At 39.7% G+C, this 27,404-nt stretch overlaps 1 protein-coding gene across 3 annotated transcripts in view; it reads right to left on the bottom strand.

Annotated features, from left to right (window-relative positions):
* The window catches only part of htr4 (5-hydroxytryptamine receptor 4), a 195,062-nt gene that overhangs the window by 77,748 nt on the left and 89,910 nt on the right, over positions 1-27,404 (bottom strand). For all 3 annotated transcript variants that reach the window (XM_023287710.3, XM_023287694.3, XM_023287702.3), the window contains exons 3-4: positions 19,503-19,616; positions 11,250-11,450 (exon numbers count right to left, since the gene is read on the bottom strand). In XM_023287710.3, coding sequence (XP_023143478.1) covers positions 11,250-11,450; positions 19,503-19,616 — 315 coding nt within the window. The remainder of the gene's footprint in view (positions 1-11,249; positions 11,451-19,502; positions 19,617-27,404) is intronic.

Raw genomic sequence — 27,404 nt, 5'->3', positions numbered from 1 at the left:
CTGAGTAGTGACCAAAAGAATTAGATTGCAGATACAAGCAGGAAAAAAAACATGTTTCCTTTGCTTGCGTGACTAGACTTAGAGATCAGGTGATGAGCCAGCTGAGGTGGTTGGACGTGATTCAGAAGCTTCCTGGGTGCCTTCCTTTGGAGGTTTTCTGGGCACGTCTGACTGGAAGGACACCCCAAAGGTATTACATATCTCATCTGGCCTGGGAACGCCTCCTCCAGGAGGAACTGGAGAACATTGCTGGAATGTTGGATTTCTGAAAAGCCCTATTTATTAGTCTTTAGCCCCCAAGACCCAATTGGAAGTAGAGGAAAATGAACAGATGGGTGGATGAATCTTGCCATGCTTTCAAGAAAGTATGATACTGACAATGGGGAAAATTAAAAAAAAAAATAAAATAAAAAATAAGTGTATTGGGCATGTGTTTGAAGATAAAACATGTGGTTGAAATTCTACTGAGCAGAAATGTTTAAGATACTCTATTTGAGGCTGTGAAGGAAAAAACATTGTTCCCTCCATCACAAACATGACAAACCTTGCGTGTCTCAATACTCAGTACTATTTATTTTCTGATTTCTTCGCCATGTTTATCAACAGCAAAATGGGAAATTCATTTTGGAGGCAGGAAATATTTTCAATAGTCAAAGTCAAAGTCAGCTTTTGACTGCAAGAAAGAAGTAAATAAAATGGCAAACTCTGAGACGAAATTATTTATTTGCAGGTAGAAGGAGGCTGGAACATGTTCTTCTAAATTCTTTTCTTCAGTCAAACCCATTCTTTCATTGTTTCCTTCTGTGTTTACGTTCTTTCTTTTCCACTGATGCGATCAACAGATGCTTCCTTTCAGAGATTTATAATATGCTACGGAAATGCGCTGTTTTCTTTTCTGCTCTGTTATTTTCTTGTTTTGGTCTTTTCTCATAAAAACCTGTTTTATTTGGGATGCTGGAAGCTACAAATGACATCGACAGCCTTCCTTACCCTGCCCTCTCCTCTTTAAGCGTGCTGGAAGTGATTTTTCCATCTGCCTTTCACTCAGTTGTCACCTGAAGCTCTGAAATTCTTTACTTTTACTTTGGCCTGTGTTGTAAGAGCGGTGACTTGTCTCTGTATTGCAGCATAAAGCAGTACAGCGTGTTCCCCACTTAATCGGATTTTCCTCTTAGCGGTGATAGTGATTGAAAAAAATAAATAAATAAAAAGATTAATCTCAAAATGAATAAGATATTGATTTGCTGCAGCTGTTTGCATCACTCTCTGCCACATTGTCTCTTTCACACTAAAGGTAGGTGAATTTAATGGGATAATGAGTCATCTGTCACAATAGCAGAATTAGTTGGTAATGCACATTTTGCAGATAATAGCACTGCCTCTCTAATCCACTGTGCAATTCTGTGTATTCCAAAAAAAAATATATGATGAGAGGAAAGGTAATATTTTCCTATTTTTTGTGATGCATGGCTGTAAGTGTTATACTGCATTGATATATTTCACACTAATTACATTTTTCGTTTTAATCTGATAGGTTTTTACCCACATGATGCTCAGAGCCCTGCATCCTGCCCCACTAAAACACGGTGTGACCGACTCATTACAACACAGTCAGTGGAATATGAACGCAGATATTTGTTATAATACAACTGCTGAACATGTGAAAAGACTGCAAACTATTTAAAAACAGTGAATCATACCTTCTCCCAAACATTTATTAAAACAAGAATGTGGTAGTATCAGTGGTTCACCCACTTGATCACAAGTTACTAATCCTACTGTATTCTACAGTTTGCTAGCTTTTAGCTATAAAAATGCATGTTTCCTGGACACCAGAAAACACTGGTGGATTGATTTTGGCAAGAACCAGATTGATCATAAAAGAGATAAAATAAGAAAATTAATCAGTGAGGAAATTTGCAGCAAAGATGGTGCAAATGTTTAGGTAATGTAGTCCAAAAAAAAGACTAATAATTATAGACATGGCAGCATTATAGCACATGCCAGTGGTTTTGCACAGATTCGTTCATGGATAGAAACACTGACAGAACTATTAATATTGCACAGATTATTACCTATATTGCACAGCAGAGCTGCAGAGCTGAAGGTCATCACCAACACCTGTCTCTGCCGATACCATCTTACACTGACTAGCATTAAAAACTTTTCCTGGAGACAACTAGGATTAAGGGATAATGTCTGCTAATGATTTCACAGCTGGTCTGTCTGATTGAAACAGACTCGTGTCTGTTTGCACAGTTAATACAGTTCATTTGTGCTGGAGTAAGCGATTGGTGTTGCATTTAGTTACAGACATGAAAAGTGGCAGAGGTTTTAGAGATGGCTGTGAAAAGAATGTTATTATCTCTTCTTCCACATCTGGCCAACAGCTACTGTGTGTAAGCGCTTGTCAGGTCATTGGTTTGGCAAAACTGCAAAAGCTATAAGAGCAAAGAATGTCAGAGGCTGTTCAATATCTCCTTCATTCAGGGCATATTGATGTCCGAACTCTTCAGTTCATAATTTCTGTACATTGACCAGATTCGGACTGTGAATTTGTTACAAGCTAATCATGTTTCTGTTTTTTGGGGGTTTTTTTCTAGGCAGATTATAATCTCAATTAAGACCACAAAAAATCTGGTGAAGCAGTGAAGTCCAGCATCATGCTTCAACAATAATTAACTCTGAGATGAACTCTTGGCAGCGTTTGCTCCTCATCCTCCCGTAAACAGAGAGAGTGAGTCAGACAAATAAAAGATTCCTTCCGGATGGGAAACAGACTGTCACCCAGCCTGCTGTAAACACACATTTGTATACGCTGAATGTATGTATGTGTGTGCGCATATGGATCAGTGTACAGATCCCTGACAGTGTTTGTTCCTGCACATATTCGACTGCATTCTTTGCCTGTCGGCGCTTCCAGTCTGTATTCACGTGCAATGGCTTCTCTTCGAACCCCAAACAGCAGCAGGGGTCGAGCCTCTGGTGGAAGGCTATTTCTTCCCGCTGAAACGGAGCCCATTGGCAGTCAAAATGTAAAAACGCCAAAAGCTGTCTGGAGGCTGGATCTTTGAACTACAGCTCTGCCTGCACCACCACGTCTGTTCAGGCTGACTTTCACCAAGAAAGGTTTACTGGTTCTAGGTTGCTTTAAAGCTACATTCTGCTGGAGATTAAAACACTCTCCTGCAGGTTCAGTCGACTTCTGAGACGTCAAAGGAAAGGCATCCAGTTTAAAAGAAAGCTCACATACAGAGCTAGAAATTAGAAGTCAACCAAAACAAACACATGGAGAATATTTTAAGTTAAAAACGTGTAATTTTAATGAAATGAAAAAAATAAAATGCAAATTGGATAAAGAAATCTTATATTGGGTTTTATAAAGAAGAAAATTAAAAACGGGTGCTAGGTTTTTGTCTCCCTCTTTCACTTTATCATTTCATTTCATAATCCTTTCAAATAATAACTAAGAATTGAGAAAGAAAACAAAATCATCTTTGGAAGTCAAAGTATTTTCCTTTAATAGAGGACAGAGGCATAACTCACCCTGCATGATAGAAGAGGGACCATCAGTCTGAGATTTAAGTTTAGTTTTCTGCTGATTAGTTTCAGTTTTCACTCTCTTTCTGGTTAGGTTCAGGAAAACGCATGTCAAAAGCTTGGATCGGTTGAGGCACCAAATTACTTTGTCAAAAAAAATATCATGGTTCAGGTTAAAATATGGAGCGTTCACTATATATCTGAAGCTTCTCCTCCATGTTCTGGGTTACCAAAGTGACAAATCCATCCCCATCTAATGTACACCGAGCAGCCACAACATTAAAACCATCCACAGTTGAAATGTACAATACTGATTTTCTCGGAATAATGCAACATTTTTCTAGAAAGCCTTGGGTCCTAGCATTCATCTGGAAGTTATTTTGACATGCACCACCTGCCTAAACATTGTTCCAGATCAAGAATGCTCCTTCTGGGCAACAACAGTCCCCCAGTAAGAAAATGTGCCCCACAACACCTCAAAATCTACTCAAGAACAGCTTGAGGAACACAACCAAGAGCTGAAGGCACTGACGCAGCCTCCAAACTCCCTAAATCTCAATCCAGTGGATCATCAATGACATGCTTCAGGAAACACGTCCAACCCATCGAAGCCAAAGCTAAACCCTGCAACCTTCAGGACCCAAAAGATCTGCTAGCTTCCACTGGACACCACCAGAGATCCTGTATCTTTGCCCCGACACGTCAGAGCTGTTTTGGTTTCATGAAGAACACCTACGCAAATGTTACACTGGTGGTTTTAATGTTGTGGTTGATTGGTGTAATATATACCTGCTTTCCTGAAAATGAGCAACGGCAAAGCAACAAAATACATCAGACAGAAACCTGAGGATATTTTGCACGTTAGGGAATAAGAGGACAATTTTCTTTCACTTTCAGTCAAAGCTTTTGCCATTCTGTTAACTGAAGACCGTACACTGACAGAACAGAATCATTTCATGTTGGCTGTTCAAAAGAAATCAATTTAATGATTACTACAAAAGTGACACCATGGAAGGATCAAAGAGCACCTTGAAGGCAGCTTTTTACTTGCACTCGTTCATTAAAGATATCTTTAAAGAATATAGAGGAGCCTTTAGTAGTAGAAATGGGCATCCACTATAGTGAGACATGCTTTTTAGTTGTGATGTTGTCCTTGGAATCACATTAAAGAGGATTAATCAACTGAAAAGTCCCTTAGGATGATGTTTTGTAGCAGAAAAGCAGCAGCTGTATCTAGAGTACACTCCCACAGTATGGTTTTCTTTCATTGTTCTTAATATAATCCTCATTCTCTAATTATTTCTTTTCTTCTTCTTCTCTTCATCATTTGGCCTTTCAGCATCTAATCGTGTCAGTGATCCAGATAGTTTTTATTACTTGTAGTGTGCAGTGGCTTTCAGAAGAAGTGTCACTGAGTTGCCTGCTGACCTCCGTGGTCACTGCTGTTGCAACCTTTCTGTTTGTTGCTGAAGGCTGTATTCAACTTTCTGTGTTTGGGAATGCCAGTCTATGACTTTTGTGGTATGCATCGTCAGTGAAAAAGGCTTTTCTCTCAAGTAAATTAAATTAAACTGCTAATTCCCATCGCAGCTGCCTGTATCAACTTTTGACACAAAACAATTTGCACTTTCAGCTGCATGTTGGAATCTCCAAATAGTCTGAGGAAATCAGAAGCTGCTTCCAACCCTGTGTGGTCAAGGTGTCCTCACCTGGGGCACTTAACCCCTGCTTTTCCTATGGAGCAACTCAGTTGCCCTCATTAGTGTGTTTTGCCCCGGCTTGCGCCTACGGGGCAGAGCTGCCTCTCAGAGTACTCATCCTTCTTCTTTCATTAAGAATGGCAGCCCTTGCTCTCAGCCATGACCTCAACATGAGCCCTAAACAGCCTGGGGATTCAGGGACTACATTAAGTATGAAAATCAATTAGAAGGCTCTGGAAACTTGCTACAATTGCATAAAGCAAGCAGGAGTGAATTTCCCACCGCGGAATGGGTTGAACATGTCTTCGTCATTTTACTGTTGAAGGTTTTGCAGCGTTCTGATGCTCAGTCATCACTTTCCAGTTACATTATGAGTTGATACACATTATTTTTCATCACCATTAACTACTGCTTGTCCTTACAGAGCATGTAATGGACTTTTCATGCTAAACATTGCTTCCTCGAGTTTTAAAGTGATGTCATTCTGTCATTCAGACATGAGTGACTTTTGTGTTCATGTTTTTTGTCATACAAGCGAGATTGGACAGGGCATTAATTGATGCATAATGCCTAGAAATGAACAAATAATCAAAAGACAACATCTAAATTGGTTAAACTGTCCAAATAACAGCTGTGATAGAGGTCAGGACTGAGCCTGAGGACGACAGGTATAACACTAATGATTCAACTGGAACTGATGAACTTTGACTTTTTGTGACTGTTCACCTGTCTGAAGTAAAGAAAGGCACACAATGAAGAAGACTGGGAGAGACCATAACTTACTCTGGAGAGTTTGACCAAAATTAGTCAACAATTGTTGAAAGTGACCCAGAATTTGTACAAAATTGCATTAAATTGTCCACAATCACTGATCATGTGTCAAAAAGTACTCACAACCTCCCAGAATTAATAAAATGTGTTCAGAATGAGTCAAACATTGTTGATAATGACTCAAGTTTTGTCCAGAATAATAGAAAATCATCCAGGATGATGTGAAACTTTTCCAACAGCAAGAAAAAGTGTTCAAAATGGTGAAGAAATGAATTGTCCAAACCTTGTTGATAGCCTTGTTAGTAGCTCTTTATGTTAAGCTAAGCTAACGTGTCACTGGGTCTTGGGATAAGTTATAATTACAAGTTACTTAGTTTGGTCCATATGTGTAGATAAGGCCATTCTGGAGTCTTTGGAGATGCTCCTCTAGATCCAGCTGCTGTCTGATGCTGCAGATATTTAATAAACAAGCTGAAACTGGAAGAAACAAACTGAACTTCAGCTCCTGTTAATGTTTTGTCGAAACCTGTGTTCATTATTGGTGAGTCTGTCCTCATTATAGTAAAGTTTTATTTTTAGGGACAGTTCACTTTGCAATAGAAGTGAAATTGTAGAGCAAAGTGTGTTTGTGTAATTTGCTTTCTGTGATGTTTCAGACCAGAAATGGTGCTGAAATGTGGGAAAAAATCCTTTAAGAAATCACTTTACACATCTTGAAGCACTGTTGCTTGGGTGTGCTGCTAATCTGTCACTGTGATTGTTGTGTTTTTAACCGAAAAGCCAGCGTTAGATTAATGGAAAGGACACTACTTAGCTTGGGTAGTTAAAAATCACTCAATGTATATCTGAATTTACAGATGACAGTTAATGCTATTGTCTGTTTAGATAATATTTTACATTAGAAATGCACATTTATCAAGTTAAGGATCAGAGTTCTGTGTAGTAAACTTGAAAATACAGATTATAATCCAACGCTATGTTCTATCAACTGAATAAATATAGATTTTGGTTGCGCTTTGGAAATGTACATCAAACTAATTTTGGCAAATAAATTTGAAAAGTTTGCATGACTTTACCTTTTTCATGCTAATTGTACATTGATAAAAAGAACAGAAAATAATGTGCATTAACATACAATAAGTGTACAACATAGCGGCATGGTTTTCATTTGGTTAGCTATAAAAGTAGACTTTTCTAATGAAATGAGGTACAGTCGGAAAATCACTGGCATGGTGGATGTCAAAGATGTTTTTGCATGAAGCTCTATCTCTCTCTGTTCTCTAAATCCATAAATCTTTGTTTGTGTGTGACTGGGATAGTATTTATCTCACTCTGGCAGATGAATTCTTAAACAGAGAAGAGGTTATGATTCCAAGTTACGGCAACGGAAGGAGATTACCGACAAATCCGGCGCTAAATCTGCCAGGAGTTGTTTTAATCTTTGGTGCTTTTGTTGCTGTTGTTCAGCAGTGTGCAGCTGTTTGTTATTGTTGTATATTTGAAATATCTAGCAGAACATTTACGCAATATCCAGAGCAGGTGCATGTCTCCAGAAACACTTAATCTGGGCTTTGTAATATACAGGGCTCCAGACTATCTCTTACATTTTGCTGCAACTGACTGATTGACGGTTTCATTAACTCATGGTCTCATCCTGCAGTTTTACATAAAGACAGACTTTCTGGGTCTGCTGAAACCACAGACATGATGGGATTCTTAAACAGCCTGACAACCTGTAATTACAGCTAGACAGTTTCAAATTGACTCGACAAACTAAAGTAAAACACTGACTGAATGTCGCTGATGTAGTGTGTCTCCTTTCTTACAATAATGACACGTTATTCTAGCTTCAGGGCATATTCCATTAAATGTTACATTATCTGTGAATAGTTTCAGTTAATACTCAGTTGTGTGTGGCTCAGTATGAACTGTATAAATGCTAAACAAAAGTGAAAACAGTCAAAAGAATCTAGCAATTAAGAGCAAAAGTGCAGAATTTAACAACACCTGACTATATATTGCCTGACATTACAAGCAGTTCAAAAGAGTACAACTGTGCTTGGAAGAAACAACAGCCACAATAATGAAAGAAGCAGATATTAAAATTAACAAAGGAAGGCAGATACGTTCTATAAGAGACGTGATGTGATTCACAGGGGGAACTTGGGGGTAATGAGGGATGACTGCCTCACTAAGAATTGGTAATGGAAGTTGTGTCGTGCCAGGATGTGGAGGCAGCTGCATGTATAGAGGAGTACAAAGCTCCTCCGGCAACATAATTTAATGAAGAAACCATTTCCTCCTTTGCTGTTGCTGAGCTTTGCATCTTTGGTTTCTCTGATTTGGAGATTATCGTGTGTTTGTGGCTCTGCATTAAAAACACATGTAAACGGAAGTGAGATGCAGCCTGTGGAATAGATAATGGTCATGGTCATTAGGTATTTTCTTTGCCATGCTTCAGTGGGAGGTCACAGGGGCCTTTTCTGAGTTCCTAAAGGGTGCTCTCTATTGTTATGTGGACACATCATTACTAAATGATGGAACAGTACGACATTCTCACAGCACCCAGCCAGACTGGAGCCGGCATCCTGCAGTCTTATGCAACACTTGTTACAGTAAAGTTCGGAAAATCATATTCAACCAGTTCTGAGTTTCTGACTTGCAGAAACTTTTCATACTTTTCTGTTCGATATTTTTGTTTACTTCCTCCGAAATCTGCTTTTTAAATTTCACAAGAACATCTAATCCTTGTAAGTTTAAAACAGCGATAACATGGGGACTTTTGCTTACACCTTCTCCGAGTCGAGGTAATATTAAATCCTGGAGTCTGCCGGGTAAGAATTATAATATCTGGCGTGTTTTTCGCATCACTGGCTACCATCTACATCACACAGCCGACAGCAATAGTATTATGTGAGAAACAGAGGAAATAGTTACAGAAACTTTCCAAAGAAGCGGCAGTTTATTCACTAACTGACTGGCCTGGTAGGTTCTCAAGGGAAGGCAAAAGTTTGGTTTGGCATTTGTGAGCAAAATCTTTACAACCACAGCACACTTCCTTCATGCATTATGCATTTCAGTGAGAGAAACATAATGCTAAAAATGTTTGCCAATGCCCAACAACACTGCAGTACCAAGACTACGACCAGAAAGCACCATAGTGAGTGAGCTGTAAAAGAGTCTTAAACCTTGTTCTTGAGCGATGAAGCACATTTTTACATTTGCAAACTATCTTCATTGACAAAATTTTATAGCTACACTATTTCTACCCGTTGTAGTGAAGCCTGCCTCTGGAGTTCATGAACCAAACACAACTACTGGTTGAGTTACAATAAGTGAATGGAAATAGTTCTCCAGCTTGTAGGTAAGTTTGCGTTGTTGTTCGTTATAGCAAAGTCCTTATAGGCAAGTCTTAGCAGCCATCCTGGTAACAGAGTCAGGGTAACAAGACAAAGCTTATATCTAAATGAAAAATCTGAATAAATCTGATCATCAAAAAACAGTTTAAAATCTTTGATGAGACGACTGGTTTATTGGGTTGAGGGCCGTATCCCAGCATGACGGAACCAAAGTGGACCAACTGTGATGCTTATGACTAGACGGGCAAAGATCAATCAATCAGTCGTCAGCTATTAAATCAACCACCAACTTTTCCAGTAATCCATTAATCAGTCTCGAGTATGTGTTGAAGAAAATAAAGTCAAAATTGTCTGATCTCAGCTTCTTATGTTTTATTATTTTCTGATGTCTTCTCTATAATTGGAGTATGTTTTTATGATGCCGTCTTGGGACTAGTGAAGCACCAATTTTACAATTTTTTATGGATCATTGACGTAATAGAGACCAAAAAACTAAGCCAGTAATTGAGAATGTAATTGATATAGATTAACAGTATTTAAAAATAATCATTTGTTGGTGTAATAAGTCTTGGGCGCAGACAGTTTGGATTCAGGGACATTTCAGCTTAACATTTGGGCAAATTTTAAGATGAAAGTTGGCAAGTTTTCATCACAAGTTGGGCATGAATACCAACCATGGTGTGTGTTTATTAGACACACGAGTGGTAGCACTCACAGTTTGACAAGGTTTCATATTTTCCAGAGCATACTCAACTCACACCACATCTCTTCAGTTTTATCAGGGTTTTTTTATGTTCTTCCTACAAGTCCAAAAATGTTGGCATTAGTTTCCAAACACCAAACAGCTGATAGTGGTTTAGAATAAATGGTTACATGGTCACCAGAGGTGGCAGATCTTCCACTGAGAACAACTTAAGGTTCAGACTTTTGGCAGATAAACTGCTGGGGATCAAACCAATAACACTGCAATCAGTGGATAAGCGACTCCACCAACTGACTCACAACCATTTTCTATTACGAAGACAATGTGATTTATATTCCTGCAACAAGAGTTTCTCTCTCTCTCTCTCTCTCTCGAAAGCTGGGAAATATTTTAGAACAGAAAACGCAGATATGCAGTAGAGTTGTGAAGTTTACTGCCTTTAAAAAAAAAGAAAAAGTAATGGACACCATCTATTCAATGAAAAGCGAAGATTCTCAGTGGCCGTTGTATAAGGTCATAAAGCTATATACGGTATGTGCTCATATGTGTACACAAGCCTGAATAAATAACTTTTATTACAGTGCTTTCTTGCAGTTGAAATTGTTTCCCGGTGCCATAAAGGTGAAGGAAATGCCAAAATGTTTTTCTCCTCTACGTTGAAATAAATTTCATCAGTCTGGGAGACGCAGTGAAAACAATTTATCCAGTCTGCAACCTCACACAATCCACGCTATCAGTCTGAAAGTCCGCTCACTGGAGGGAATATTAAAGCTGTCGAAACGAAGGTCATTGCTTAAATCAGATAATATAAAATTGCACTGTGCCCCGACTTGAGCTTTACGATGGATTCACTGACTAATGTTTTGGCCTCAGACTAAATTCAGGTAGTGGTAAGAAACATGCTTGTGTCCTTAAACTTAGTTTGTACAGACAAGAATGGAGACCTACTATATCAACAAAGCCCCTGCAACCCTCCTTTCACCATTCTGCAGCGCAGCAGAGAGGATTTCAGACGAGATGCAGCTGAACTCACACGGTATCAACCATTTTACATGCACGACAAAAACACAAAGCTGAGCACAATACCTAGAGGAATGCGTAAAAAATACCAAATCTGTACAGGTTTAGGGATATATTATGCAAAATCAAAGCCAGAGCCAGACCAGAACGTCTCACCTGTCCAGGGCGATGCAGCACAGGTGCAGTATAGACGCAGTGGTCAGCAGAACGTCCAGCGACGTCCGGACCAGACAGAAGGTCTCACCGTAGATCCAGTGCTGGTGGACCAGCTCGATGGCACCAAACGGCATCACCAACACCGACACCAGCAAGTCGGCAAACGCTAGAGACACGATGAAGTAGTTGGTCTTGATTTTCCTGATGGAGTGAGAAAGAAAAGAGAGGAAACAATTCAACATTTTGGATCAGTAATTATTCTTGTGTAGTACCACTTCTTTCAATCAATGGATAAGATGAAGATATATACCGGTGCTCTTTTGACAGTTATGACTTGAGGACTTAAAAGGTTTAGTTTTATATTTTAGAGTTTAATTCCTTTGGGATCTTTGTTTCTCAGTGAGAGATTGGCAGCTTTATGAAAAATCAATTGTTTTGTAGAGGGACAACAGCCAATAACAGTTTTGGTGAAAACAAAAAACTGTGTTTCTTTATTTGTCAGAATTTAAGGGCTGCTGATCAGGAGAGCTGTGGAAAAGCAATTATAGAAAAACACAACTAAACAACTCAGGAAGTTGTCCTTGTAATCATGAAAACAAAACACACAGAGTGGCAGTTGTATTCTCAACTAAATTGTTTTGCATGAATCGTCGTGTATTGTAAAGGAAAGCCAAATGGACACGTTCCAATTAAAACTTCAGACGTGAGGATAAATAAAGGCTTGGTTTATGAATAAACACTGTAGTCATTTGGGAAATGCAGTAATGAGAAGCAACATAACAATGTGAAATAAATAACTGGCATGCATTTCCAAATACTTCATTATTACTTTGCAGCAGCAGTTTAGGGAAAGTCCTTTCCTCTTTCACCGTGAACCGGGATAGACCAGAATACTAAGAAAACTCGACCTTATCACCCAGCATCCGTGTCAGACTGCACTGCTGCTCCTGTGACCAAGTGGAAGCTAATCCCTTCAGCCAGGTTTCACAATCCTGCAAAAAGTCTTCTTGGATGAGTCCAGGCTGTTGCAGCAACAGCAGCATATCAATGCTTGTGGTTTTGGAAGCACATATATCATATTCTTTAAAACTTTAAAGTGCCCATGAAGGAAAGCCTTGGCATTATCATCAAGACATTACAATTCACTTTGAAATCAAAGGAAAAGAGACATAGAAAGGGAAAAGCTAGAGGTCAGCTTCTAAATTCAGCAGCCGAGAAAAGAGACAGAATCAAATATTGGTTTTGTTATAGAAAATTTGATAGATTCCAGGGGAGCAGGGCAATAACTACAATGACATAGAAGCAAGAGACAAGAATGAAAGCACAGAAAAGTCACAACACTTCTAAAACACACACAAACTTTACAGAAGGTGAAACCACAAGACAGGAAGAAGATTAAGGGGGATTCATTCTGCAAATAGGTAAAACATGAGGATATAAAATAAGACTCAGGACCTGAATCCACCTTGATTGCTGTGACTAACAGTCTGCAGAGTCTTTATCTATTTCTCAATGATAAAAGGAGGATTTTCTTTATCTCAGCAATACAGCTGTCACAGACCAGGGTCGAGCTATTCCTACAAAGTATTGCAGAGATAAAAAAAAGACAAACCTAACAATAAAATGGATCCCAGGACATATTTTACTTTCACCTACTGCATTGATTTTTGCAGCAGGGCTCGTGATAATGATTTATTCTGAGTGAGATGTTAGAGAGGTGATCTTGCAACTTTTCACAGTATGTGCTTCAAATACAAACTTTTGCTGAATTTATTCCACAGTACACATTTCTTTCAGGTGCTAATGCATTGAGTAGGCATCATCATGACCCAGGAGGTCCACATGACACGTACACTTGCTCATCTAAACTGGTTATTTCAGGGTGAAATTAGGGTCTGGCTACTATCTGTCTTCCTGTCAAATACCAAAAACTAGAAAAACATTCGGAGAGCGCAGTTCTCCACCAAGGCTGTTCATTCCCCCATATGGCATCGTCCCGCCCAACTGCATGGTTTAAATCTCCAGCTAAATTTTACATTTTCAGCATGTACACTACTGTTCAAAAGTTTGGGGTCAATTGGACAATTTCACGTTTTCCATGAAAACTCACACTTTTATTCATGTGCTAACATAACTGTACAAGGGTTTTCTAACCATCAATTAGCCTTTCAACACCATTAGCTAACACAATGTAGCATTAGAACACAGGAGTGATGGTTGCTGGAAATGTTCCTCTGTACCTCTATGGAGATATTCCATTAAAAATCAGCTGTTTCCAGCTACAATAGTCATTTACCACATTAACAATGTCTAGACTGTAATTTCTGATTGATTTAATGTTATCTTCATTGAAAACAAATGCTTTTCTGTCAAAAGTAAGAACATTTCTAAGTGATCCCACACTTTTGAATGGTAGTGTACAGTTGTTTCCTGTAGTGAAGGGGACAGACAACAGTAACAGATAAAGCAGCAAAGTCTACAGAAAAGTCTACAATACTACATTTTTCATTTCATTCTGCTGCCATTATCTTCTCTTCATTTTCTGAACTGCATAACACAAATCAATAGCACTTATAAAAATCATACACTCTGTACGGCTGACATTTTAAGCTGCACCTCATGTTGTTTTTGTCAGTGTGAAGTTACTACAACCTCCAAACAACGTCAGATCTGATGTATTCTGCTGCTTGGACATGTAGTCTATCAGTCACCTGCACACAGAAATACACAATCTCACTCTGTCTCGACTGTATTGGCACACACACACACAAACACACACACTGAGACGTTTCCTGTCCAGCTTTGTGCTTGACGAAACCCAGAACTGCTGACACAAAGTGACAGGATGCCACTCTGTCAGCCAGCGGTAACGTCTGGGGATTAACAAGGAGGCCGTATTTGTAACCAGTATCATAAATCAATGTGAGTAATTGGCTATTGGCGGCACTGGATCTGTAGCCTGGTATAAATACAGGCTGATAGTAACGTCAGATGTGTCAGTCTGATGGACAACAAGGCACTCGGCCAGCAGAGCGGTTCACTCATCCGTCAGTCAACCTGTCAAATTAGAAAGAAATCCTGTCAGTTAGGTGCTGTAGTATAGAAATATGTAGTTTGAATTCAACCACACCAGACATGAAGCAAACCCGTAAAGAAAGTCGGTCAGTCACCCGCCTGTTCTGCACTCTCTCTGCACTGTGGATGGTCTGTGGTCTATAAATAGCCTCTGTAAGCCCTCACGGCTCTGAGTTTTTTCCATCTGCCCGTCTCTAACCCAAACAGCCCTCTAAAACAGCCTGTTAGCGCTGGAACCAAGCAGCCGTCCGCCGCAGCCCACAGCGTACACGTAAATCCTGTTGGACACGCGTGTGAAAGTGCACACGGAGTCACGTTTACACATTACACACAGGCACTGTACACTTACACACTCGCAAAGTCATGCTGGCTGAAATTCAAAGCAGTTTAGAAACCATTAACAAGCCCAGAGGGGGAGGCGTCGTGTTTAGTTCGGATGACATATTGTGTTTAACTTACGGTGCTATGAATAAATAAACTTTAATGGTAGGGATGGTGTTACTCCGTGTGGGGTGGGAATAATTTACAGATGCATGAGGTGTCTAGTGTGTAATATATAAGGAAGGGAAACAATTGATTTAAACAGAAAGTGCAGCAAGAAAAAGAAGAAGTAATACATCAGGGATTTGCCCTTTTACTTTATGAAATATTGTCTGTGATTATAGCTGAAACAACAGAGAAAACTATTTATACATTTGGATGGTTTGTTTTATTTGTTGCATTTGCATGTAAATGTAAATGACCAATGGGAACTAACAACAAAAACCAAAATGCCAATTTTCATTCAGATTTTCTTTTAAAATTAGCATTACATCTATATTATTACACACATAGCTGAATCCAGATGGGAAAAAAAAGAAAGTCATGGTGCAAACTAAATTTTGAGGACAAGTGTCATGACACCGCTTTCAAATTATTTCATAAGCTGACATCCAATAGGACAATAAAAACAGTAATTATTACATGGATGTACAAACACATAAATCCATGTATAAATCATTCTAAACAAAAAGAGATTTAAAAGAAAACAGATACAACAGTCAGTGAGTAAATTCCGTTAAAATATATTGTGAATTAACTTAACATTATGTGTAATATTTCAATATTATTACTCTAATTCAAAATTTTAGTGACTGAAGTGTTTTATGGCACTTATTCAGGTTGTTTTCCTCCTGACAAGATCCTTGCTTGTGTTATATCTACTCTCAGATGTACGTCGCTTTGGGAAAAAGTGCGCTGAATGAAACTGAAGAATTGTAAATTCACAAATTACACCAACAATACATTTTTTAATCATGCATTTCAAAATCATTTTCCTGCTGTATTTTTATTTCCCCTTATCTCCATTCAGCTCTTCCATTTGCTATGCTCTTCAGCTTCTCAAGTACCTTTATTCCAGACAAAGGTTCCTGTTATTACAATAAAAAAAAAAAATCAGCATTCTTTAGCAGTTATCCAAATAAAATATCTATTGCAGGCAAAATATTGAAGATTATTAGAAGAATCAGCATTTAGAACGGAGTGGCTGCTTATAGAGCTGTTCAGCGTTCAGGATAAACAGCATGCAGACTGTGTGGCAGCGTGGATCTGTGTGTGTGTGTGTGTGTGTGTGTGTGTGTGTGTGTGTGTGTGTGTGTGTGTGTGTGTGTGTGTGTGTGTGTGTGTGTGTGTTTCTTCTTCACACACTTGACATGACACGTTGAGAGAAACAAGCGGTGGTTGGTAACAATAGCCATGTTTGTGTGGAGGTTATTGATGAGTAGTTTAACACTCTCTGAATCACCTCCAGCTGGTGTTAACTCCCAATGGAAGACTGTGTGTGTCTATGTGTGTGTTAGGAGTGTGTGTGAAATGACTAAGTTGTCAAGAAGCTTTCTGTTCTCGCAAACAGGATAGACTTCACTGGCTGACCATGTTTTCTATCTGACTGCTTGTAAGTGACTTTAGCTTTTCTGCAACTGAGATATGCCTTGTCATGGCATTGAAAGCTTATATTTAAAAGCATGAGGTGTCCATCGATGCCACGCTGCACATAAAGACTCATTCAAAAGGTAATTATTGAGATAAAAACAGGTAAACTTTCAAGAAATGACCAAAGCTTGAAAACTACCCTGTAAAAAAATCATCTTTAACTGTAATTTTTAAACTATTCACTATCATTTTACATATGTCACTGTTTTGTCTAATTACAGAAAATAATTAAAGCCGCAAGCAGCGCTGAACGGACCCTCGAACACCCAGCCATGTCTGTGGTGTATGTCGGGGTGTGTCAGAAAATTTCAAGGAGTTGAGACTTAGCTAACCAATAGCAGAGTAAAAGAAAACGTGATTCATCAGACCAGGCCACCTTCTTCCATTGCTCCATCATCCAGTTCTTGTGCTCACATTGTTGGTGCTTTCAGCGGCGCACAGGGTTCATCATGGACACCCTGACTGGTCTGCAGCTATGCAGCTCTGTACACAACAACCTGATGCTCTGTGTATTCTGACACCTTTCTATCAGAACCAGCTTTAACTTCTTTGAGCAACAGTAACTCGTCTGTTGGATTGGACCACATGGACCAGCCTTCCTCCTCACATGCATCAATGATCCTTGGCCACTCATGACCCTGTCCCCAGTTCTCCACTGTTCCTTCCTTGGACCACTTTGATAGATGCTGACCACTGCAGACCAGGAACAGCCCACAAGAGCTGCACTTCTGGAGATGCTCTGACCCAGTCGTCTAGACAGCACAATTTGGCCCTTGTCATCTCTCTCAAATCTTTACCCTTGACCATTTTCCCTGCTTATAACACATCAACTTTGAGGACAGAATGTTCATTTGCTGCCTAAAATCCAACCAGTGCCATGATGAAGAGAAAATAAGTGTTATTCATGACACCTGCTAGTGGTCAGAACGTTATGTTTGATTGGTGTATAAATAAAATTAAACTGAATTAAAGCTAATCTTCACAGTGATAAACAAACCCATTCTCCTGATTATGCTGCTATTGAAACATTTATTTTAAAAATTATTGAATAATTAGATTAGTAAAGTATGTTTTAAACTACTGACCGTTTGAAAACTGAATGAACTGCTCATGATGACCGACTGGTGAATGGATTTACTGACTGAGTAAATAGAAGCTGGTAAATAACATGACGCTTGCTGGTTTGTCTACATGGAACAGTTTTTTCTGCAGTTAATGATGTGTTCACCTTTATTTCCTCATCACAAACACACACCCAGGGGATACCCCGACCGAGCAGATGTGTGTCTGTGTTTTTGCGTCTGACAGCTTGTGAATGTGAGTCTGTGCGTATTTCCCTGCGGACAGTAGGACAACGAGGCAGGGAGGAACAAATACGGTGTGTCATCGTTCTCTCCTCGGGGAGGTAAGACATCACAGCGGTGACTTTGCCACTCGTCAGCGTTCTTAAACACAAGACGGCAGGCGCACACTTTTACTTTTCACTCACAGAGTCAGAATTGACCCACGTCTGCCTGCATTGACGTCTTCCTTCCCCGGCACACCTCATGTCAACATCCTGGGGACAAAAGGGCACCCCGAGCTCTCAGGTGTCACGAGATAGGAGAAGACAAAGTGAGAAAGAGGCCGACTACCAGAGAGACGGTAAAAGAGAGAGATGACACGAGGGAAGAAGGGAACGACAAGGTGGAGAGGACGGGGAGGAGAGAGGGGGAGATGAAAAATGAATCACTACACTGACGGCGGCTCCCACATGAGCAACCATCCTCTGGATGACCTGCCAGCTCCGTCCGTGTCATCACCGCTTTACATGCACCATCTAACCTTCTCATCTGGCCTCAAGCCCAGCAGAGAGATCCCATTCTCTTTGTGAAGTCATTTTTCTGTGTTGCGTAAAATATATCTTTTACTTTACTGTCACATGTGAGATCTGCTGTGGTTTGTGATCACTGTTGAGGGAGGATTGAAAGGCATGAAGAAGGGGTTTACGTGTTACTTCACTCAAGCACTGCTACATGAAAAAATACATAGAAACATAAAAAAACAACTGTGGGATACAGATTTTTAATATGTACATTATTTACAGTGCAGTGAATAAGTAATTCTTCTATCTTTGCACATTTCTCACACTTAAATGTTCCAGATCATAAAACTAATATTTAGATTTATTGAATATTAGGTAGAGATAAAGATTATTTAAGAATATTAAACATGTATTGAAAAGCTATAAGTAATTGCTCGCCTAAACCTAATAACTGGTTGGTCTCTTGGCAGCAACAGCTACAGTTAAATGTTTGTTCCTGTTTGTGATCAGTCTTTTCCATCATCATGGAGGAATTCTGGTCCTCTCTTCTCTGCAGAATAGTTTGAATTTGGTCACATTAGATGGTTTTAGATCATGAACTGTCCTTTTAAGGTTTTGTCACAACATCTCAGTTGGATTCAGCTTTGACTCGGCCACTCCAGAACCTTCATTTAGTTCTTTTTGAGCCACTCAAAGGTGGACTTGCTTGTTTTCTTTGGGTATTTGTCTTGCTGCAGAACACATTAATGTTGAGCTTCAGGTCATGAACTGATGGTGGATGTTCTCCAGGAGGATTTTCTGATAGAGAGCAGAATTCATGGCTCCATCAGTGATGACAAGTCGTCCAGGTCCTCCAACCATCACACTACCTCCACCGTGTTTCACTGCTGGTATCATGTTCTTCTTGTGGAATGCAGTATTAGCTTTACACCAGATGGAACAGACCCATGTCTTCCACAAAGTTCCACCTCTGACTCATCAGTCTATATGTTAACCCAAAAGTCTTGGGGCTTTTTGTAAATGCCAGATGCTGGTTATAATCATTGTTATTAACAAGCAATTAATTTAGGAAGACAACTGGAAATTGAGTTAATCTCATTGAGCGCTTTTAAATCCAAACTGTGAGGTTTTGAGGCCGACTCCACAACATGCACTTGTTTTTCATAATTTGCTTTTCAATTTAATCTTTTTTTTTTGCTAATGTTTTAACTGTGTAATTCTGCAGCTGTGTGTTGTATTTGCTGCTGTCTATCTTGGCCATGACTCCCTTTGAAAAGAGGTTCTTAATCTCAATGGGATTTCTCCTAGTTAAAAGTTAATAAATAAATAAATAAAATAACATTCAGTAACATTTAAGGCATGTGTGTATCGGAAAAGAGGAAAAATGAATCTCTTAATCCCACCTGAGTTGTCTGTCCTTGCAGACAGCCACCATGACCAGCAGGTTTCCCAGGATGCTCATCAGCATGACCAGAGACAGGAAGCAGATCAGAGCCATCCGCTTTGGCATGCTGTCGCTATGGAAACACCAAAAAAACAAGACAGGACAACTCGTCAGTTCAGACCTGCAGGGTAAAACTACAACCTGAAAAGAGTGAAAAAGGGAAGAAGCTTAGGTTAGCCGCACTAAGGCGAGACTTTTATGTAAAAATCAATCTTGCTGTGATCAGTATGCCGTGTGAGGTGGTGCTGCATCAGCAAAACATAATCCAATCTCACTCACTGCTTGCCCTGGCTTAATTAAGTTCAGGTATTAGCAGAGTCCTTAGCAGTTCAGTTTCTGTCCAGTGAACAGTGGATTTATGTGTAATAACCCTTTTGTTGCTCATCAATTTGTCTCAGGTGTGAAGTCTGATTTACTGTCTCACGAATCCTTTTACCACTATATCTACTAATCTAGTTAGTTCTTTGACATGTATTCATGCCCACAGTGACAAGACAAGTTCATAGGTTTATGTTTAAGTAAACTACCCTACAGTGAAAACACCCAGGTGCTTCATCAGACCAACCACCCAAGCAGTAAAACTCTACTTGAAATTAGCAACACTAACATCACAGCTAATGTGCATTAGCTTCGAGGTAATACCTCCTGAAATGTGAACCTCGTTTGTTTAAGCAAATGTCTGTTTTTTCGCTCTCTCTGATTGCTTCCACCTACATAAAAAGTCGGTTTGTTTTGACAGGGAGTAATGCATTTCACATTTGTGGTTGATTGGTAATAAATGGAGAGGGGAAGTGGCTCCAATAGTATGAACTCAACAGACACTGCTGTTGAAGGGAAAAGAGCCTCCTTCCGAAACTCAACTAATAAAAGGTTTTGCAATTTAATCTCCTATCCACACCATTTGGCTTGGGACAATCAGGCAGATTTTTCATAAAACGCTGGACCAAAACAACAAGATGTAGAAATAGTCTTGATACAGTCTAAAGTCTGGAGCTGCGGTCTCCAACCTTTTTTTGCATCAGGAACCGGTTTCAGGCAAGGCAATTTTGTACGGACCGGTTACCGGGCACACAACAAATAATAATAATTTTTTAAATTGAAAAAAATTGTTCTCACTGAACAAAATAATTGTTTATTGCTAAACATTTATGTATTTTTTTTTCTGTCTTAGCTTCTCCCTCTTTTCAAAGAAGCTCTCCAGAGACGTTTGTTTTTTATTAATGGTGGCAGGGGTTTGATTGACGGGTTAATTCAACAGCTGGGCATGAAGACTGAACAGAGTCAAGTGTGGGAAACAAGAACAGATGGAAGTAACGGGAAGATGATCTAGTCATTTTTCAAAATAAAACACAAAAAAAGGTTTTATTCTTTCTGTGAGGTTCAGTATCGATTCCCCGGCCCATTGGTTAGGGACTGCTGGTCTGGAGTAACTTCTGAAGAAGACACAAGACAAATGACCTGAACACTGTAACAGCCCACTGCCACACCTAAAAGATCTACCACACATCCACCTGTTGGCTCCCAACATCACTACACTTTGTGCTTGAGCCTATTGAGGAATGACAAGGTCAAAGTCAAGATCCAGGTTTTACACCGATTTGGCACAACATTATGACCACCTGCCTAATATGCTGGACCCTCTAATGTTGGCAAAAATGCTCTGAACCATTGGACCTTGATCAGAGGACCTCTCAGGATGTCCTATGGGGTCTGGACCAAGATGTTGGCAGTGGATCCTTTGGGTGCTCTGGGTTGTACAGTAGGGTCTCTGGGAATCAAACTTGTTCCACTGCATCCTGTTGATGCTTGTTCAGAATGGGGTCTAGGAAGTTTGGAGGTTAAATCAATATCTTGGGTGACTGTCATGTTCCTCAAGATGCTCCTGATTGATGTTTGTACCATGTAGTAGGGGTAGGCCAGTGACATCTGGGATTGCCATTTGCATGAAGGAGCGTGCTTGTTCTGAAACAACATTTACTTGGGTGTCTAAATCTCATCAACACGGATGCCAAAATCCAAGGTTTTCCAGCAGAACACCACATAGTAACAATATGATCAATGTTATTCACTTTACCTGTCAGTGATTTTAATGTTGTGCTTGATTGGTGCATAGCTACATAATTATCCACAAACTGACACAAAATAATAAACCGTACTTGGTGCATGGCTGACATTTAATTCCTCAGAAAAGTCAATAAGCCACATTTTGATGTCAGCGTATTAAGTTACATTTATTGGCTTGTATATTTTTTTCATATATCTTCAAAGTGATAAGGCCTTTAAATTGAGTCACGTGCAGAGTGGCATAAAACTGAACACCTTTGACAATGAATATTCAAACATTACCACTACCAAACTCTGGCAATTGACAGAGCTGTTGTCCAGAGTGATGTGCAATGAGCAGTTCATTTTCCAGGGACGTCTTAGATTAGAGACCTCTATCAAAGAGTCACAGACATCTTTTTGGCTAACATGACGAAAAATTCAAAAAGGTCATTTTTCTTCTGGCCTGAGCCGGTAAAATGTAACAAAGCCATATGTAAGGTGCTTATTCATGATCCGCCAAGGGGAATATGATATATTTTATAGCATAAAAGTGCAGGCGTTTGCTTTTTCACTCCTATACCTATAACCTTGGCGTGGCTTCAATAAAATGTCTTAAGGTGGGGAAAAGTAGCCGACACAAGTTGTGAATCTAAGCCCTCTCAGTGAGCTGTGTAGTTTAAGAGCTTGCCGAAAATGACTTGTTTAATCTGGGACTTGTTTGACATTGGTAATGCATTACAGTAATCCTCCTGAGGTTTGCGGTGTCTCGCACTTGAAGGCTTGACAGGGAGGAAGTGGGGGTCAGCCTACAGAAACACACTCATCACCACTGACTTCACACAGAAGGAGAGAGGACAGCTTTCAACCCCAGCAAAAATGTTAAAAATATAAAATCGAATGCCTTTGTTCTGCACATCTACAGAGAATTGCACATTTGAGGGCCACTTCTTTATGGCTTTAATGTCCTGTACACATTATCTGTAACACGCCAACATAAGTCTCCGTGTTGGATTCAGGAGCCATGCCTCGTCCCCATCTGCCAAATTATTTTACTCTCAGGATCTGAGGTTCAAAGGCAAAGTGATAGTGTGCAAATAAGGCTTGTTCTTTGATCAGCGGTGCCAACAAGCTAATCAGATCAAAAGGGAACCCTGACAGCTTCTCAAAAGACACATCATTACCAAAAAAAAGTGAAAAAAACAAGTAACACCACGCTAATCTTCTTTCATCTTGGAGCCTGACCTTTCACCTAAGTGAGGCAGTGATATGCACGTAATCGAAGTAACAACTTTTTAACACCACTGTGAGTGTAACAGCACACTAACCTCCTCTTTCATGCGAGAGTCTGGACACATTTCGGACTTAATGAATCTGAAGCCGGAGCAACGCTTTCTGTCTAAAGCTTTCACAGAACCGACATTAGTTGGCCCGTCGACTTCCATTCTAAAGCTGCCTCCTAATACTTTAGGAACAGCTAAGCTCAGCCGTCCGCCGTAAGCAATTTTGTCTCAGATTTGTTCAGGTTTCTTAGTCCTCTATTGAGCTTTGATGTCATATTTTCAGGCCCTGTCAACAGAAGAGTAATGATTTTTTTTTTTTTTTTTTACACTGCCCACCATAACTTTTCAGCCTGCAATCTTCCAGCCACACCTTTCCTCATCTAACCCTCTGCACTGCCTGGATTTGGTGTTTTGTAAGTCCAAAACATGTCTAGGTGAAAACGGAGATAAATTTGACTGAGAATTTGGCATAAAATTTCAGCATTTCCATGTGACGCCCCCTAAACTACATGTTGAAGTCAAGTCACAGAAATGCCGAAATGTGACAATCGTTATCTGTTTACGGATAAATCAAAATACATGAAGTTCCATCACATCATAGTGTTTGTAGCTGTAGCATGTGCAGCCAGTAATCATGTGAATGGAAATACCATATTTGTAGTTTTCAGGGGGGGTGCGGGGGCGAATGATATGTGCATTTATCTCCCACAACAAAAATATAAAAGACTTTATGATGCAAAGATTCTTCAGCACTGGGTCCTTTTTTTCGTGCCAAAAACATTAATATGAATTATGAGCTCATACAGCCAAGACAAGACATATATAGAACCTTGGCTAGAAGGAGCAACCACAGGGTCCTTGGTCCAAGATGTGTTTTGATGTACTCGCCACCAAATCACTGGGCTTCCATGATTACATTAATCTTAAAAGGTGAACTGTCAAATCAATATATATATAGTCCAGTATGACACACTATTCATGGTTGGCAGAAAGTCTCTAAAAAACAGTTTAAAAACATCACAAAAAGATCTTCCAAGTGAAAAACGAGTGATCGGTGCTTATAATCTATGGATGAAAAAAAACAGGTGCTGTCTGATGATAGAAGCATTTGTGACAACTTGTATTTTCTCTCGTTCTTTTCATTCCCGCTGCCTTCATTTTGCCCACACTGTGTGTCCAAATTGATTCTCCAGATGTATAAAGAGCAGCCTTTCTGCACAATGCCGTGTGCTGTTAACCTCTGCTGATATTTCTCTGAGCACACGAAAGAAACACAGAGAGATTTTCAGACCTGGAAGGGCCGAGGCAGAACTAAACGTTGTAATTCTGTTGACATCAGATACACATGAACTCTGACCTGAAGCTAAGCTGAATTTCTGGTGGGCAATCAGCAAGCGGCAGCCTCAATTAGGTGCTCGGAGACAGATGAGGGGCGACTGGGAAAATACCTCCACCAGACGAGAGGCTTTAAAGCTCCAACCTGTCACTGAACACATGGTTTCTTTCACTTCTCATAAAGACAAATGTATATATGATTAAAATGTTTTTTGCACATTTTTGGATTTATTTTCACACTTTGGTTTTGAGGCAGGTGGAAATGAAGTTACAACTTTAAAAAGAACCTCTTCGATAGTGTCAAGAAGTTAAAAAAAAAGAAAAAAAGTCCTACCTCAATCACTTACATAGCTTCAGAACATGCTCTCCATCACAGCCTTTACAGCTTTCTGGAGCATGGCTGTAGCCTTTAGAGCAGGGCGCCATATCAGGTGGCTACACTAAATGAGCTACTTAAGTACCACTGATTACACTAAAGAGGGGACGGCTTTTTTCAGTCGTGATGACAGGTAGTCGGGAGCCTCGGCGGTCCGCACCAAAAAGGCTTCAGCTTTTCCAGGTGCCTCACAGTCGTCGCTGTGTGAGGCAGAATAATCATGTCCGTCAGCGTACCCCCGAGACTCAGCCGTAACTGTTGAGGCAGCTGAGGTGAGCTGATTGCACAGAAGTTTCATGAGTCAAAAGAGAAGTGTGTTGCTCGTTCCACCTCGTCCCATTTGGTTCCCAAATCAATGCTCAGCTGCAGCAGATGCAAAAACGCCTCAGGCTTTGGTGACCGCAGCTATAGTCTGTGAAAACAATGCCATTGTTTTTCTATTTTAAATCGGGCTGGGATTTTAACATCTTTATTTTGATTAATTAATAACAGAAAAAAAACAATGCATTTAATCGCACCTTTCTCAGTTCCCTAATTTGTGGCACACTGGTGACACTAATGGACACTCCAGCCCAGTAGGTGGCCTTAATGCATCTAAAGTCTGTTTGCCAGCCGCAAAGAGGATACATAGGATGCACTGTCAGCGCACAAAAAGGTTTAGTGAACAGCAATGGAAGACAAGATCGAATTGAGCTTGTTGGGCAGAAAGTTTTCTTTTAAAAAAAACGTACCGATGTCAGCTTGGATAAAAGCGTGGTTGTGTGCAAATTGTGCAACAACGAGTTTTCTTATCACCACAGCACTTATAGCTTTTTGCAGAAAAAAGAAACAGGAAATGGTTTAAACATGATGCATAGAAACAACAGAGAAGTGAATCATTGCTATCTTACCCACATTAACTCCTTTAACAGAAACATTAGGTGTCTGGTGCTCTGCTTATTCTGATGACTAGACTGATACTCTCATCTGCTACATTCAGGTATAATCAGCCTTTGTTTTGGTCTGAGAAACTGATAGCTAATGGTGTTTCCATCATGCTGACATTATTTTCACTGACACAGGAACAATTATTGTATTTCACATATGTCAAATAAGTCAAATTATTTCAGAAAACTAACTGATAACAAGCTTTACAGCTGCTGTATGTTGAAGTCATTCATGACTGTAACTAACCCGACACAGATCTCAGACTGACTGAGAGCTTTTTCAAACAGAAGAAACAGCTATTAATGGACACAGAACCGGATCTTTACAGATTGTTGGCAGCAATTCCATCATTTTTCTTGACTGACACCGTCAAGGTTCATCAACACTACTTTTGATTTATGTAATTCTAATCACAAGTTTAAAAAAAAAAAACAATGCTTCTGAGAATTTATAACGTCCTAAAGTCTCTGAATGTGACTGAAAACTTTTTCACGCTGTTAGTTTGTAACTTTTAATTGCAATCTTTAAGCACTAAACATGATGAAAATCGATTTTTATTGTGTTTTGTATGTCACAGTATGAAGACGCTTATTACTGCTATTTGTTAAGACTCCCCACATTTACAAGCCGGTCAGAAGTTCATTTGGTAAGTAGGAACTGAGGAACTAAAAGTCATCCAGCTGAGAATTTGAACAGCAGCTTAAAAAGTCCACCAGGTTTGTTTACTTTCTCAAGCTGTTTCTGTAACTCTAAAATGTCTCAGCCACGAGCAAAACTCACCACATGATGTGCTGGTGCCTTCAAAGGAGAACACAAGAGTCAAGAGTCTTTTCAAAATAGAAAATCCAATCAATTACTTTAAGTATTTATGACGATTTCTCAGCAACTATCAGAAATCATTAATGTTAGGACGTTGCGTGGTTAACATGGCTATCGTTACCATTAGTTTTAATTGTGTGTCCACATGTCAGAGTTCTGTGGAAACTGTAAAGCTGAGGGACACAATCATTAACGTTCGTGTGGTCAATTGTATTTCTCTCCCCTGTTACAAATCACAAATGCAGAGAGAGTCTTCTTGCTGAAGCTCAGCTGCACTGAAAGCCACAGATACCAAAACAACCTTTTTAGAACAGGGCTAAAACCAGAACTTATGTGATCATGGTGAATCTAACCATTTATGCAGTATCTTGGCCTCAAAATTGAAAAACATCTTCTAGGAACAGGTGAAACTTTCATAAATTTTCTGAGCAGGGGCGTTTAACTTCTACTAGCCATGGAGGCGACACACAGCAGAATCTTGAGCTCAGTAAATGGAGGTTCCTTTCCAAAATGCACTGCTCATCCAAGCACGTCTACATTTGGATACTTAAAATCATAGCCCGTGTGTGGGTGAACAGCAGGGAAGGCCTCCAACTTTACATTGTTTCTTATTAACAAAAACAACATTCTGGCTGGTTCTGAAGGCCTCGGTGGGAATCCACTAATTGCAAACAATAGCTGTCTGGACACTGGTGTTCTCTCCCAGCAGGCAAAGACAAGTGCACTATTATGCAAACTGGCACCAGAGGCAATGGGCACTGTTCAAACTGGTATCAAATGCTGCTTATCGGCAACACAAACTGTGGAGCGGGTCATGACAGATTTTTCTGCTGGTCGATACCACGACAGAGCAAAAGCTGAGGCCGGAAAAATAAAAATAATTACGTTCCAAAGCTCTGGAGTAAAACTAAATCATGAAAGCAGGTGGTTCACTCATCTGGAAAATTTTGACAAAGGAAATAAATCAATGCATGAGTGAGTGGCCGTGATTACATTTTTTTATTTAGTGGGAATGAGCAGAATATTTTGCACTTGCACATTAAGAAACAGGACTCTCATATTTTCATCTAGCCATTTT

Source organism: Amphiprion ocellaris, chromosome 13, assembly GCF_022539595.1.
Source record: "Amphiprion ocellaris isolate individual 3 ecotype Okinawa chromosome 13, ASM2253959v1, whole genome shotgun sequence".
NCBI classification, from domain to species: Eukaryota; Metazoa; Chordata; class Actinopteri; family Pomacentridae; genus Amphiprion; species Amphiprion ocellaris.
The sequence above is the reverse complement of the archived record's forward strand: the minus strand, read 5'-3'. Positions and strand labels throughout refer to the sequence as shown.